Here is a 12,898-nt window from a genome sequence, read left to right on the forward strand (position 1 = left end):
AGCTGTACCACTGCAGAGTTTAACCTCATTAAATAGCTTTCCCTGTAGAATATGCCTTACTTCAATTTTTGTGTATCAAGTCTTGAATGTTTTCTGGTGTTTGTATCACAGTATCACAGTATGTTAGAGATTGTATACCTAGTGGGTCTCTTATCTGCCTAATTATTTTGAAGATGAATTATGTAGCTACCTCAAAAATCTTTTAGAATTTAAAGGTTCTTCAAAGTAGTGTAGTAAAGTGTCCGTTAAATGCACAACATGTGGAATGGCAAATAACGATTTTGGGTGTGTTTGTGTTTTCTAGGTTATCTGCTGGATCCTAATGGAGAAAAATGTGTAACTGCACCTCGTCAGGTTTCTGCTCTACACCATAAAGATATCTCTGTGTCCTTGGTCTCTGCAAGTGATGGTGCTACAGTATGCGTTACTGAAAGAGGAGATATTTATTTACTTGCAGACTACCAATGCAAAAAGATGGCTTCAAAGTATGTGTTACTTTTCTGATTTGTCATGAAGAACAGTAAGGTGAAGATTTCACTGTAGTCTTATACTTGGCAAGCTATTTTAAAGATTTTTGTGCAGAAAGTAGAGATAATACAGTGTTCCCCTGAGTTTGCTTCATTTGCAGTTCTTTCATATGAACCGCAGCTGTCATTTTTTGGGTTTTATTGTTTGTTTGTTTGTTTGGGTTTTTTATATATTCTTGTTATTAGATGAGGTTAAGTTGCCACTTGTTCTTTACCAAAGACATTTTAAAAACTAACCAAACAACAAAACATGCTAAGAGGAAGTATTTTGTGCCATAGGCTTAAAAATACCGAAAGTGGTAGTTTTGGTTCCTCTGTTAACCTAAATTTGCATAAATGCATCTTAGAGGTGTTGAAGATCTGTTGTTCTGTTTAGTTATGTTGTTACATTTTTGAATCAGTAATTTGAATGAATTTCATAATTACTGTGTGAATAATAGTATATTGTAAAGGATAGTTTAGGTTGCAGGTGGAACCTTGTGACACCATTGGTACATAGGCTAAAACCTGCATATATAACCTGTTGAAAACACTGGGCCCATGACTCATACATTTATGAAATTCTTTGATACCATTCTCTCTTACTTAGTTTGCAGTAACAGATTAGAAGAGAGAATTAGCATTTTTTCCCAGTAACTCCCAGTTAGCTTTTCAGCTTCACTTCACATTCTAGCAGTATTTATTGACATGTGGTGGCTTAATACTTCATTTTCTGCATGGTTGTAAGTGAAGGTGTTGGAACTTGGAGAAACTTAATACCATGTACTGTGCTCTTAATAAGAATAAGAAGCTGAAAAAAAGGTAATGTGTGGTTTTGATCAGATTTAAAAAAAAAAACAAACCCACCACAAACCTGAGAAATGGCCTCCTGAAGTAGGATAGGTCTCTTAGTAAAAATGGCTAAACGAAATTCACACAACTACAATTTTTGTAATGCTGAGGATCAAAGCTGAATCTTATCCTGGTTTTTCACTTACGGAATTTTGTGAATAACTTGTGGATATGATGTAGCTTACTTAAAAGCAAAGCAAAAATTACGATCTCCTCATAGTATTTTATTAGCAGTTGTATTAATAATACCAGTAGAGAGAAACTCAACTTCAGTGATTTTTCAATGTCACTACAACTATTTTTTTTTGTTTTCCTTCTCTGCTGCTCTAAATGAAAAGGTAACTGTCATAAGTACACAATGAAGAAATACTGATTTAACCTTCTGTGTTCTTTCAGACAGCTGAACCTTAAAAAAGTTCTTGTCAGTGGGGGATATTTGGAATATAAGGTAGATACCCAGCATCTTAAAGAAAATGGAGGTCAGAAGATTTGCATTCTAGCACTGGATGAAGCTGGAAGGGTAAGTTGTGTATTTAGAAATCATAATCATATAGCAAGCTACGTACTGATTAATGAAAATTTAAACATAAGACAGGACAAAATCATGCATGGAGAACACCCATTTGATTTATGTAGAGGTGCTGGTGATACATTTTGGTTTTTTAAAGGGCTATGGGAAGACTACTGGAGTAGTTTACAGTAGTGTATTTTTAAATCTGTGGACATAATGGATTTTCAGTGAAGGTGTAAATGCCTTTGCTTTTACATACCTAAGTGGTTACATACCATCCATGAGCTGTTTGGAGTTTTTGGGGAGATTTGTTGGGTTTTTTTGCCTTCCCTGTCTATCCTGTCAACCCACCTACCCGGTCACCTTCACACGCTCCAAAATAGTCTCTGAACTTGAAGTGTTAGAGCGTTTGCTGAAAAGCAGCTGCTCTGTAGATGCGATGTCCCTTTTATTGTTGACAACCCTAAATGTGGTGAATGTTTTAGTATTTATAGCTAAGTGTAGACACTGTGTTGTCTTAAAACTGGAATACTGTGGCAGATTTATTGCCTTCTTCCCTCGTTCTTTCATAGAGTAAGAGTTTATAGGCTCCTTCAAAACCTCAGCCTTTTCTAGATCTGCTCTGAGAGATATGAACCTTCAGTGCCATCTAGTGGTGTGTACAGAAAGGTTTTGTTACTGAAATTCTACCTTGACGTTGAAAACTGAGCTTGTATATCAAAATAGGGGAAAATGGGGAGCAGTGGCAGTGTGGGTTTTGTTTTTGTGTAGGTGTTTTTTTTTTTTTTGGGGGGGGAGGTTATGGTTTGTGGGTTTTGGGGTTTTTTTTGGTTGTGTTTTGTTTTGGTTTTTTTTAATTGCATTTGAGTGAATTATGTTTTGGGATGTGTTTGTTGCATCATTAGTTTTCTCAGATATTATACACTTCCATTTCAGTATTTGTTCGTGTGAGGCTTAGCTTCTAGCATCTGTAGTATTGGTAGTGCCCCTTAAACATCTTTGGGACACTTCTTTTAGCCATAAAAAACTATGTGTCTTCCTGCATCAGGGGAAATTTGTCAATCTGCATTTCATATACTGGTAAATGCTGGGATCTTTAGTGCTTTTAGTCATTATACATTATTGAGTAAGGAGAGGGGTGGAATCTTAATCCGTCCATTTCCTGAATTAGTGCTTCCTGGTTTGGCTTGATTGTACTCTCTTTAGGAGAGTACTGTTTAACTGGGGAAAGAGAAGGCTTGAGGGGGGATCTTATATCTTGCTCGGAACCTGTAAAGAAGATGGAGTCAGGCTCTTTTCAGTGGTGCCCAGTGACAGGACCAGAGGCAGTGGGCACAAAATGAAACAAAAGAGGCTCTGTCTGAATATCAGAAAGCATGTTTTCACTGTGAGGATGATCAAGCGCTGGCACAGGTTGCCCATGGAGGTTGTGGAGTCTCTGTCCTTGAAGAGATTCTGGAGTAGTCTGCACGTGTTCCTGGGGAACTGGCTCTGAATGGCCCTACTTGAGCAGAGGGTTGAACTAGATAATCTCCAGATACCTTTCCAACCTCAACTATTCAGTGGGGCCCACAGAGGGGAAAGTAAATAGGTTACTCAGATTCTTCTGTCCCCTCCGTCTGTAGGTGTTAATAGATCTGTGCAGGCCCTTCAGTGGGAGAAAGTGAAAGCCCATTTTCAGCATCACTAATACCATGTCTGGGCTTTACCTTGTGTGGGATTGTTTCTTTATACTTGCTTTTTGGGCATCTACAGTACAGTCCTGCTGTGCATGCAGTTCTTCACACTTCTGTTGAATATTTCAAAGATTGTATTTGGTCATGATCTCCATTCCAAAACCTTGTCTGGTAAAGAGAAACCTGAGATCTTTGTCAAACAATTAACAGGAAATAGTGTAAACTTTTGGTGTGCTAGCTTTGAATTTTGTCTAATTTATAAGCAAACCAGTTGAATAAATCTGTAAATTAAGAACTAGGCTAAACTTGTTTCTTGATTTGATGACACCTTTTGCTGTCATTGTTGAAATGTCAGTAAAAACTATCCCAGAGATGACTGCTAAGAAGATATTTGAATATTCAGAGAAGCTTTTCAAATGCCCTTCATGGGCAAGTGGATTTTGATATCATAATAGATTTTCCGTATTTTACATCTTGGTTCTTTTGTAATGGGTGCTCATAACACTTGGGTTATAATTTTGATGAATGCCTTTCTCCTTTTATATGCAACTTGGAGATGGCATGTTCTTGTGTTTAAAAAAAAAAAAAAAAATAATGTCTAATATGGAACTACTTTTGTATAATATGAAGATTTACCCTTTCTCTGAAAATAAAAAAATACAGGTGTTTTGCTGGAAGTCATCTAACAACTCCATGAAGCAGTGTCGTTGGGTGTATGGCCGGCAAGTCTTCATGTCTGATGTTGCTTTAAATGGAAACGAAATAATGTTTGTCACACAGGATGGTGAAGCCTTTTCGGGGAAGTGGCTAGACGAAGGGAAAAAATTCTCAGAAAAAAAAGGTTAGTTGTAATTTCTTAATAGTTTTTGAGTACTTCAAATCAATACAAAAGTTTAATCGAATCTTTACAGTCTTTAACAGTATTACGTGGTGGTGTTCTTTCCTCTGGGGCTGATGGTTAGTATCATCGACCACTACTGTTCTCTTTTCTGATTAATTAAGATTTACTTACTTTGCACCTTTCAGTTAACTTTCAGGTGGAGATTTGCAGGAAGAAAAGTACTTCTGAAAAGTAATAGCAGCACAGTGGTCTAGTCTAATGATGATATTACATGACCAGTCCTAAAAAACTGCCATTGAACAAACAAAGGAGCATGTACTTGCTTTCACTGCTAAGTCTATGAACCCTTATCATGTTTCTCAGACCTTTATCTGGGCATAATACAGGGTCCAGATCAATTTCTGCCTTACTAGCTTGGCTCATATTGGCGATAGTAGGTCCTGATGGATGGTGTTTCTGCAAGGAAGAGTGGTCTACTGTAGGACAAGATTTTAATTGAAGCTGTCAGCTCTGTTCATGTAGGGTCTTAAAACTCTATAGATAGAAATGGATTTACTTCCAGACTAGGATGTATTTGAACTTTATAGCTTTATATTGGAGTTCCACTTCCTTATATATCAAGATTCCATCTATAGTTGTATCTGTCAATTTTTGCATTCTTTCAAAGCAAAAATATTTCCTCTGTTGCTCAGTCTAAAGTTACTACTTTTACTCTTTTGCTACTTTCTTTTATTCTGCACATAACATAGTAGTTCCTTCATTACAGAGGCACCTGTAAATGCATCTCCTTTTCACTCTGTTTGTCTGGTGCTGGTATGTGTCTGTAGGCACTCATTTTATGCGTATTGCTCTTCTTTCCTTGAAAATACTAAAACTACAAAAACTTCAGAATCTCGACCTGCTGACTAGTTGAATGTCAGTTGATGTTCATCACTGATTTGTAATGAATGAGAGCTGCTGTCTTTTGAAAGGCTTTAATGAGTATGACAATGGTATGCATGTGTTTAGTTTTCTATTTATTGAAAAAACAGTATTCTGAGAATATTGCGTTTTTTTCAATAGTATTTTGTTAGTTTGATTATTATTTAAACAGATACAATTGCCTACAGACTCCATATTGTATTATATCTGCTGTAGTTGATCAGTTGTGTTATATCTGCTGTAATTGATATGACAGGAAAAGAAAACAATTTTGCAGTTCTGTATGCTGATTCACTGCTTGTTTCATTTCACAAGAGGTTGCTTTGAATGTTAGATGGAGTGTTTCCCCTTATATGAAGAAGTGACAAAACAGTTCCACAAGTAGTTCTGGATAAAAACTCTACTATATGTGATGTTTCTCATGTTTTTGGGTGGGTTTGGTTGTTTTTTTGTTTGTTTGTTTGATTGTTCATCTTTTTTTTTTTTTTTTTACTTCATTAAAATGCCTTCCTGCATTTCAGTTTAGCAAGCTGCAATCTTCAGCACTATTTTAGCTTTATTCAATGACTCCATTCATTGGCTTGTTATATTGATTGCATTTTAGTTAGCTGGACCTTTCTGTGAGTTTTTTCAATTTTTTATTTTTTTTTTTTTTTTAGCAGAACTGGTATCCAGCCTTCAGAATTCTTCATGTGATGTGTCCTGTGAACATGATGCAAACAGTGTGTATGAAAGAATTCGACTACAGAAGCTAACTTTTGTCCACCGAGCTGTTAGTATTGCTACCGATCCTAACGGTTGCAATTTTGCTGTTTTACAGTCAGATCCTAAAACAAGGTATACTTAAAGTCACAACTGTAATTTTTCTCTTTTTTTTTTTTTGTGTGGGATTGCAGTTAAATCATTCTGCTTTTCAAAGACAGTGTTTTAGTCGTACAGAGCCACAGTAAATGTGGTTACCCATACTTGCAGAGAATAGGACTTCTTTCTGAAAACATGTGTTGAAGTTTCCCAAAGATCTCAGTTTATATAGTTGCATAATTAGTATAGATGGTGCTGATGTTTTCCTAGCAAGCGTTTGCAATGTATTTCTTTACTCTGAGCTCTAAATACTGTAGAAATTAACCCTTTCAGTAATCATCAATAATTAACTTTTAAATAGAAATGAAAAGTGGATCTTTGGACAAAAGGTTTAAAGTAAAATGATTAAGTAGAATACTGAGTGATGTTGCTTGTGCTTTTACATTTAATAGATATATTTCCAGTGTATCTAATAAATAAGTAAATACTGGGTTGTGTTTCTTTTTGTCTTACTGCTTTGGATTGCAATACGAAACACAGCAAGTATTTCTGTGTTTTCTTATTGGAAAAATGAGATGAAGGTATGGTAGTTCTGATAGTACATATTTGCTGGATAAGTTAATAAAGACTAAATATTATTTTTAATACCTGGAAGCTAGACAGATCTGACATATGTGGTTTAATTGCCTGAATACCATATAAGGGGTTTTTTTGTAAAGAACAGGACAAGAAATGTTCAGTAGTCCAGCAATGTAAGAAAAAAACCCAAAGGAAATTACCTCAGCCTTTTCATTAAACATACTATGCAAAATTTTATGGAGCTTGTAAAGAGATTTTTTTTTGATGGTTTTCATTTTGTTCTAGTCTCTATGAAATTCCAAGTGTGTCATTATCAAGTTTTGGAGAGGATTTTGGCAAACTGTTAGATGAAACAGATGAAATGGACAGCATCCATGATGTGACTTTTCAGATTGGCACAAGAACTTACCCCGTGCACAAATACATCTTGGCTGTACGCTCTGACTTCTTCAGGAAGCTGTTTGTTTCCAGTGACAACCAGCTAGACACTACAGACATCTACCGTAAAGATGAAGATGCTGTTGGATGTGATCTTTATGTAATAGAGAAAGTTCATCCAGATTTGTTTGCATACCTTCTGCAGTTCATATACACTGATACATGTGATTTTCTGACTCATGGTTATAAACCAAAAGTCCTGCACAAAGGAAAATCAGAAGAATACCAAGATACCTTAATTTCTAACCTGAGCAAAATGAGTTTTAATGAAAATGTTAATGGAAAGTCTACATTTGAGATTTATAGAAATAATCAAGTGCAAGTTATAAATGAAAAACAGAAAACCAAATCAAAAAAATGCAAAGCTGTTGGTGAAGAAGCTAACCTCATAAAAATGTTGCAGAGTTCTGCAAAGAAGTTTGGACTCAGTAATTTAAGTGGGAGGTAGGTGACAGGAAACGTATTTTTATCTGGCAAGTTCTTCACAGAGTGTCTTTATGTAAGCTGATCTAACTTTAGGTTTTTTGGGTTTTTTTTACTTTATAAGTATAAAAGTTTACAGCACCACTGTGTCATCTCTTTAAAGCACGCTGTTTGTTCTGATGCTCTTTGGTAAGAATAATGTCAGAAGCAGACTTTTGTTAGCATGATTATGTATTTGAAGCATCATTTCTGAATAGGCTTCTATGTGATGGAAATGTGCTGTTGGCCTTTATCGTGTCCTAGAACGTCTTGGATGTTTGTATTTAAAACATCTGCCTTGTGTATCTGTCCTGGTTTTGTCTCAGAGTTAATTTTTTTCCTAGTAACTGGCATAGTGGTGTGTTTAGGATGACAATAATGTTGATTTAGTTGTTGCTGAGCAGGGTTTACACTGTGTCATTACCATCCCACTCAAAAGCCTCCTTGATGAATTAGGGTGTTCAAGAGCCCTGTGCTGAAACATGCATCTCTTTTAAATCACTGTCTTTGCTCAGATAACTGATTGATAGCAGTGTACATTAACTCCTAGATTTTTTGACCCTGTGGTGTTGAACTTTGGCCTTAACTACAGCACTATAGCTTTCATTTAAGATAATAAATAAGGTATCTAAGATGTTACATTTTACATCTGCAGTGGAGACTTAACTAAGAAGGGCCAGTTGCTACTTTTCTGTGGTGAATGATTTTGATCCTTTTTTATATTAATAACATGAGCCCACCAAAGCACTGTTACTTTCTGAAACTGTTGTTCTTAATGGTTTGAACTGTTTTTTAATTAGTTTACTTAATACTAATGTTCGTGGTTTGCAGGTTGGATGGAGTCAGGTTAGAAAATGGAAAAATTAATGTTGTCAACAAGAAGAATGGGAATAAACTGAAGCTAAACCAGAAGAAATGGTAAACATTTTACATTGAACTATCTTCCTCTTAAGTCATCTCTTTATCTGTTAAGTATAGCCTGTATCAGATCATCAGCTGTATTTTAATTTCTAGTATACACTTGTCTTTTTCACAGTAACTTAAGTTTGGAAATTTGCTGTAGATGCTTATAGACTGATCTTCGAACTAGTAGTCTGGGCTAAATTATGTATGGTATTTTTTGCTGCTTTTTGCTGCTTTTTGCTGATCATTAATGTGTTCTGTGGATTAACTGTGTCACAGAATACTAATACTAGGAGAAATGCTGTTGGTAATCCAGTCAAAAGCAGTTTGACTTCAGCAAATATGCTTGCTGTGACAATAAGATTACATGGATTGGAAATAAGCAAATGTATAATATTTTATCTAGTGAAGATCTGTAGAATATCTTTAAATAGAAAAATTCTTTGCACTTTTATAAATTATTTTTGTTTTTTAATTCCATTGGTGTGATTGGGTTATTTATACCCAAAGGCTTGAATAGTCTGCTTACATAGTAAAAGCTACATTGCATAGAAGTAGCTTTGTCACAGATTTATATTACTTCACTCTTAAAGTGCATTCTCAAAGCTTGTAGTAGCTACTAATGTGAAAGAACTGACATAACATAGACCATTTAAGATTGACTAAAATTATTTGATCATAGCAGTTTTAAAACAGTAACTGACTGTGTTCTGAAGGAAATATTTCAGATATAATTGTGAGACCTTAACTTTGGACAAAATATTTCTCTTTTTAAAAAACTATCGTGCCTGTACTTTTATGGTCATTTTATATGATATTGTTAAACTTCAGTTGTGTTTTCTTTCAAAGGGTAAATCATAACTTGCTAAAGTAAGCATTTATTTGTAGAGTTTACAACTTGTAGCTCTTCTGAATAGTCACAGTTCTATTAAATATCTTCTAGTTCATACCTCTGCGATGTGACCCTGAAATCTTTAGATGGAAAGGAATTCCCGTGTCATAAGTGTGTACTTTGTGCAAGACTTGGTATGTGTGTGTATTTTTATATGTATATACGCATATATAATCTAAATCATACTGTCTTTTTTTAACTGAAATTTTATTGCATCTTGAACTGAAATGCCTTTCTTTTCAGATTATTTTCACAGCATGTTAAGCAGCTCATGGATTGAGGTAAGCTTGCCAGTAAACAGTTGTGGTCATATGTTTTGTTGCATCAAATAAGTGGCAGCTTTTCAGTTTTTCCTAGTATAATGCATCCTAAATATTGGGGAAATTGAAAGGCTGGATTCATGGATCCTGATTGCAAGAAAAAAAAAACCTAAACAAACCCCCCCTCATTTTTGGTTACTCTATATTTGTACTACTGAAATTGTGTATTAAATGAGAGTAATAAATAGTATCTATCAAAGGAAATTAAAGTATTACTTTTGTTTTAGAGGTTTATTGTGAGCTAGTTTGTGAATTTATAAAAGTTGCTGGACTTATGGGATACTGCATTGGATGAATTTTCATTTTCTTTGGTAAAAGTTCTTGCAGCTTAAATAGTATGCAGTATGGAGTTGCTTTTCATATGTACTGGGCAAAAGAGTAGAATCAAGAGTCAGTGTGTTGAATCTCTAGTTGATTTTTACTGTCAGTGACATAAAGGATATCAAGGACTGTAGTGGTAGGACAAGGGGTAAGGGGTTCAAACTTAAACAGGGGAAGTTTAGATTAGGTATAAGGAAGAAGTTCTTTACTGTGAGGGTGATGAGGCACTGGAATGGATTGCCCAAGGAAATTGTGAATGCTTCATCGCTGGCGGTGTTCAAGGTTGGCCTGGACAGACTCTTGGGTGACAAAGTTTAGTGCGAGGTGTCCCTGCCATGGCAGGGGGTTGGAACTTGATGATCTTAAGGTCCTTTCCAGCCCTAACTGTTCTATGATTGTATGACTGTTCCACTTAGTCACCAGCTGCTGTTACAAAGGTGTAGATCTTTTGTTTGTGTTGGTTGCTATTTGCTAGCTGTGTGTCAGTGCTCTGATTGTTCCTGGACATCGTAATTTCACTAAATGCCTCTGTTTAAGTGTCTGAATACAATTAACAATGCTTGTGTAAGGAGAGGAAAAGTGTAAATGGAGAAGCATTTTTTGGAGGTTGAACCTCCAGACCGGCAAAGTACTGGAAGCTGTCTTCTGCTGCATAACAGAACTTCAGCTGTCCTCTTAGTTATTGTGCTGCCTTTTCCTCAATCATCCCTGAGGAAATATATCTGAAACATGTGAGACAAGTGATTGATGTATTACTATATTTTTAAAGTGTTGAATGTCCATATGATATGATTTGTGTATCAGTTATATTTAGTTTGTAAGTTATCCATTATTTTGTAAGTAAATCTAAATCACACTGAATTCACAAGTAAATATTTTATAAATCAAGTCTTCTAGATGGTGTATAGAAAAATCTAAACGTCTGTAAGTTTCTTAAACTTCGGATGGGAAGTATATCAGTACCAGTAGCACGTTTTAAAGCAGAAGAGATTTTGTGGTATGAAGTTTGCTTCAGTGCCACCTGAAACAAAACAAAGTTGTTAAGCAGTGATGTTGCATAAACTTGAATGCTGAGAATTACATAGTTTAATGGCTAATGTTTGTTCATACAAAAGCTTTGCCTTAATGATTGAATTGTCCAAATGGAGAGTTTGAAAAGGACCTTGTTTTCTGAGGCGTTAACAGTAATGGCCAGTTTCATTTTATTATTGCATGAGAACTTGTGGTTTCACTAGATCTTTCACCTTGAAAGGAAAGCAGTTCAGTACTTGCATAATGGATTCCTGCAGGTCTACTTTTAGGCAATTGTGGGTAAAGTAATATAATCAAGGAGGATTGTTAGAGAAGAAGCTCAGACTGATGAAACACTGAAGTATTTCATGGATATTTATTCAGGTTTGAGCAAATTTTAATTGCTTTGCTACAATCAATTCTTAATTAAAAAGCTTGACTTTGTGCAAATGCTTAAAAATTGTTTAGCTTTGAAAATGTGGCCCTCAGTCTGAGTCAGTGGCTAAATATAATCGTTTTCTTAATTTTGTATTTTATTCTAAGTAGTCAGCTTCTTTTTTTTTTTTTTTTTTTTTTTTTTTTTTTTACCCTTTTGCCTTTTAGGCTTCCTGTTGTTCAGCTCTGGAAATGCCAATCCATTCTGACATACTACAGATAATTGTAGATTACCTGTATACAGATGAAGCTCTTGGAATAAAAGGTGCCATTAATTTATTTTCAACTCAACTGTAGCTCCTGCAATTTTTATGTTTTAAAAATAGAAACTCAATGTGTTTGCAGTTTTATGTAGAAAATCAATTTTTTTTTGTGATTCTTGCTTTAAATTTTGAGGTGATGCATGTACCCCAGGCCTTTTTGTACCTCTTTTTAGTTTGTCAAACTGCAGTTTTCCTTTTCCCTTCTCTTGCTTCAAAAAACAACTGTGTGTTCTTCAAAGCTGTTCCTTGTGCTGTGAAAATCCCATCAAAATTTGAAAAACCATTACATTTGTCCTTTGGTAAAATCTCATTGAAGTTGTATATGTTATAGTTGCTTTTGACTTGACCACAGCATTTATGTGATGCTTTGCTTTCCAGATTCTCAAAATGTGGAATTCATATGTAATGTTCTTGTGGTGGCAGACCAGCTTCTTATATCCAGACTCAAAGAAATCTGTGAAGTAGCCATTGCAGAAAAACGTGAGTTCTTCAGCATTATTTGTTTATTATTCCCTTGCTCTAATTACCTTTTGCTATTCATTGCATAGCTATTAACAGTTGGTTCTTTAGTCTAGGTGATGTTTTAGGTTAGCAGATTTTTCCTTATGCATTGTTGTCTTCATCTCATGCTCCTAAATAAAAAGTAAGAAAACCCCAAAACCAACCAACCAAAAAAAATAAAAAAACCCAACCCAAACCCACTAAAACAAAGAAGCCAAATTTTTTATGAAACCTTTGTTTCACTAAATTCAAACTTCTTTAAAACATGATAAAGTAAGTTCTGTTTCTATTTCTATTTCTGTTCTTGTATTTAATTTTACTAATTCTCCTGTTGTTTGTTTGACACAGAGCTGTTTCTGTATGACTATGAAGATCTGTCCCTTTTAGAAAACACTAAGTGTTGCTGTCCAGCTTGATACAAGAAGTCAGCATACAATTTTTGCTGGTTTTCTTAGTTACATCCATTTTTATTTTGGGTTTTTTCTCTCTCCCTGCCCGCTGCCCCTTTTACCTCCCTTTTTTTTCTTTCTTCCTGCTAAAGCAACATTTGGAGCTTAAAGAACTGTTTATGCTGTACATGAAACATGATTTTAACTGTCTTTTTCCTCTTTGTTTTGGACTGCTGAGTTTCAATATATTGAAACTGATACATTTATAGGTAGTGC

General features: G+C 35.1%; 1 protein-coding gene across 8 annotated transcripts in view; it reads left to right on the forward strand.

Moving 5' to 3' along the window:
- IBTK (inhibitor of Bruton tyrosine kinase) overlaps nucleotides 1-12,898 on the forward strand; it is a 60,363-nt gene that overhangs the window by 19,920 nt on the left and 27,545 nt on the right. For 6 of the 8 annotated variants that reach the window (XM_080616435.1, XM_080616434.1, XM_080616440.1 and 3 more), the window contains 10 exons: nucleotides 305-485; nucleotides 1,755-1,878; nucleotides 4,209-4,386; nucleotides 5,967-6,144; nucleotides 6,973-7,569; nucleotides 8,419-8,505; nucleotides 9,434-9,516; nucleotides 9,626-9,663; nucleotides 11,638-11,734; nucleotides 12,111-12,212. In XM_080616435.1, coding sequence (XP_080472561.1) covers nucleotides 305-485; nucleotides 1,755-1,878; nucleotides 4,209-4,386; nucleotides 5,967-6,144; nucleotides 6,973-7,569; nucleotides 8,419-8,505; nucleotides 9,434-9,516; nucleotides 9,626-9,663; nucleotides 11,638-11,734; nucleotides 12,111-12,212 — 1,665 coding nt within the window. The remainder of the gene's footprint in view (nucleotides 1-304; nucleotides 486-1,754; nucleotides 1,879-4,208; nucleotides 4,387-5,966; nucleotides 6,145-6,972; nucleotides 7,570-8,418; nucleotides 8,506-9,433; nucleotides 9,517-9,625; nucleotides 9,664-11,637; nucleotides 11,735-12,110; nucleotides 12,213-12,898) is intronic. The other 2 variants (XM_080616436.1, XM_080616439.1) reach the window with 1 other exon arrangement.

The sequence above is a fragment of the Psittacula echo genome, assembly GCF_963264785.1.
Source record: "Psittacula echo genome assembly, chromosome: 4".
NCBI classification, from domain to species: domain Eukaryota; kingdom Metazoa; phylum Chordata; class Aves; order Psittaciformes; family Psittacidae; genus Psittacula; species Psittacula echo.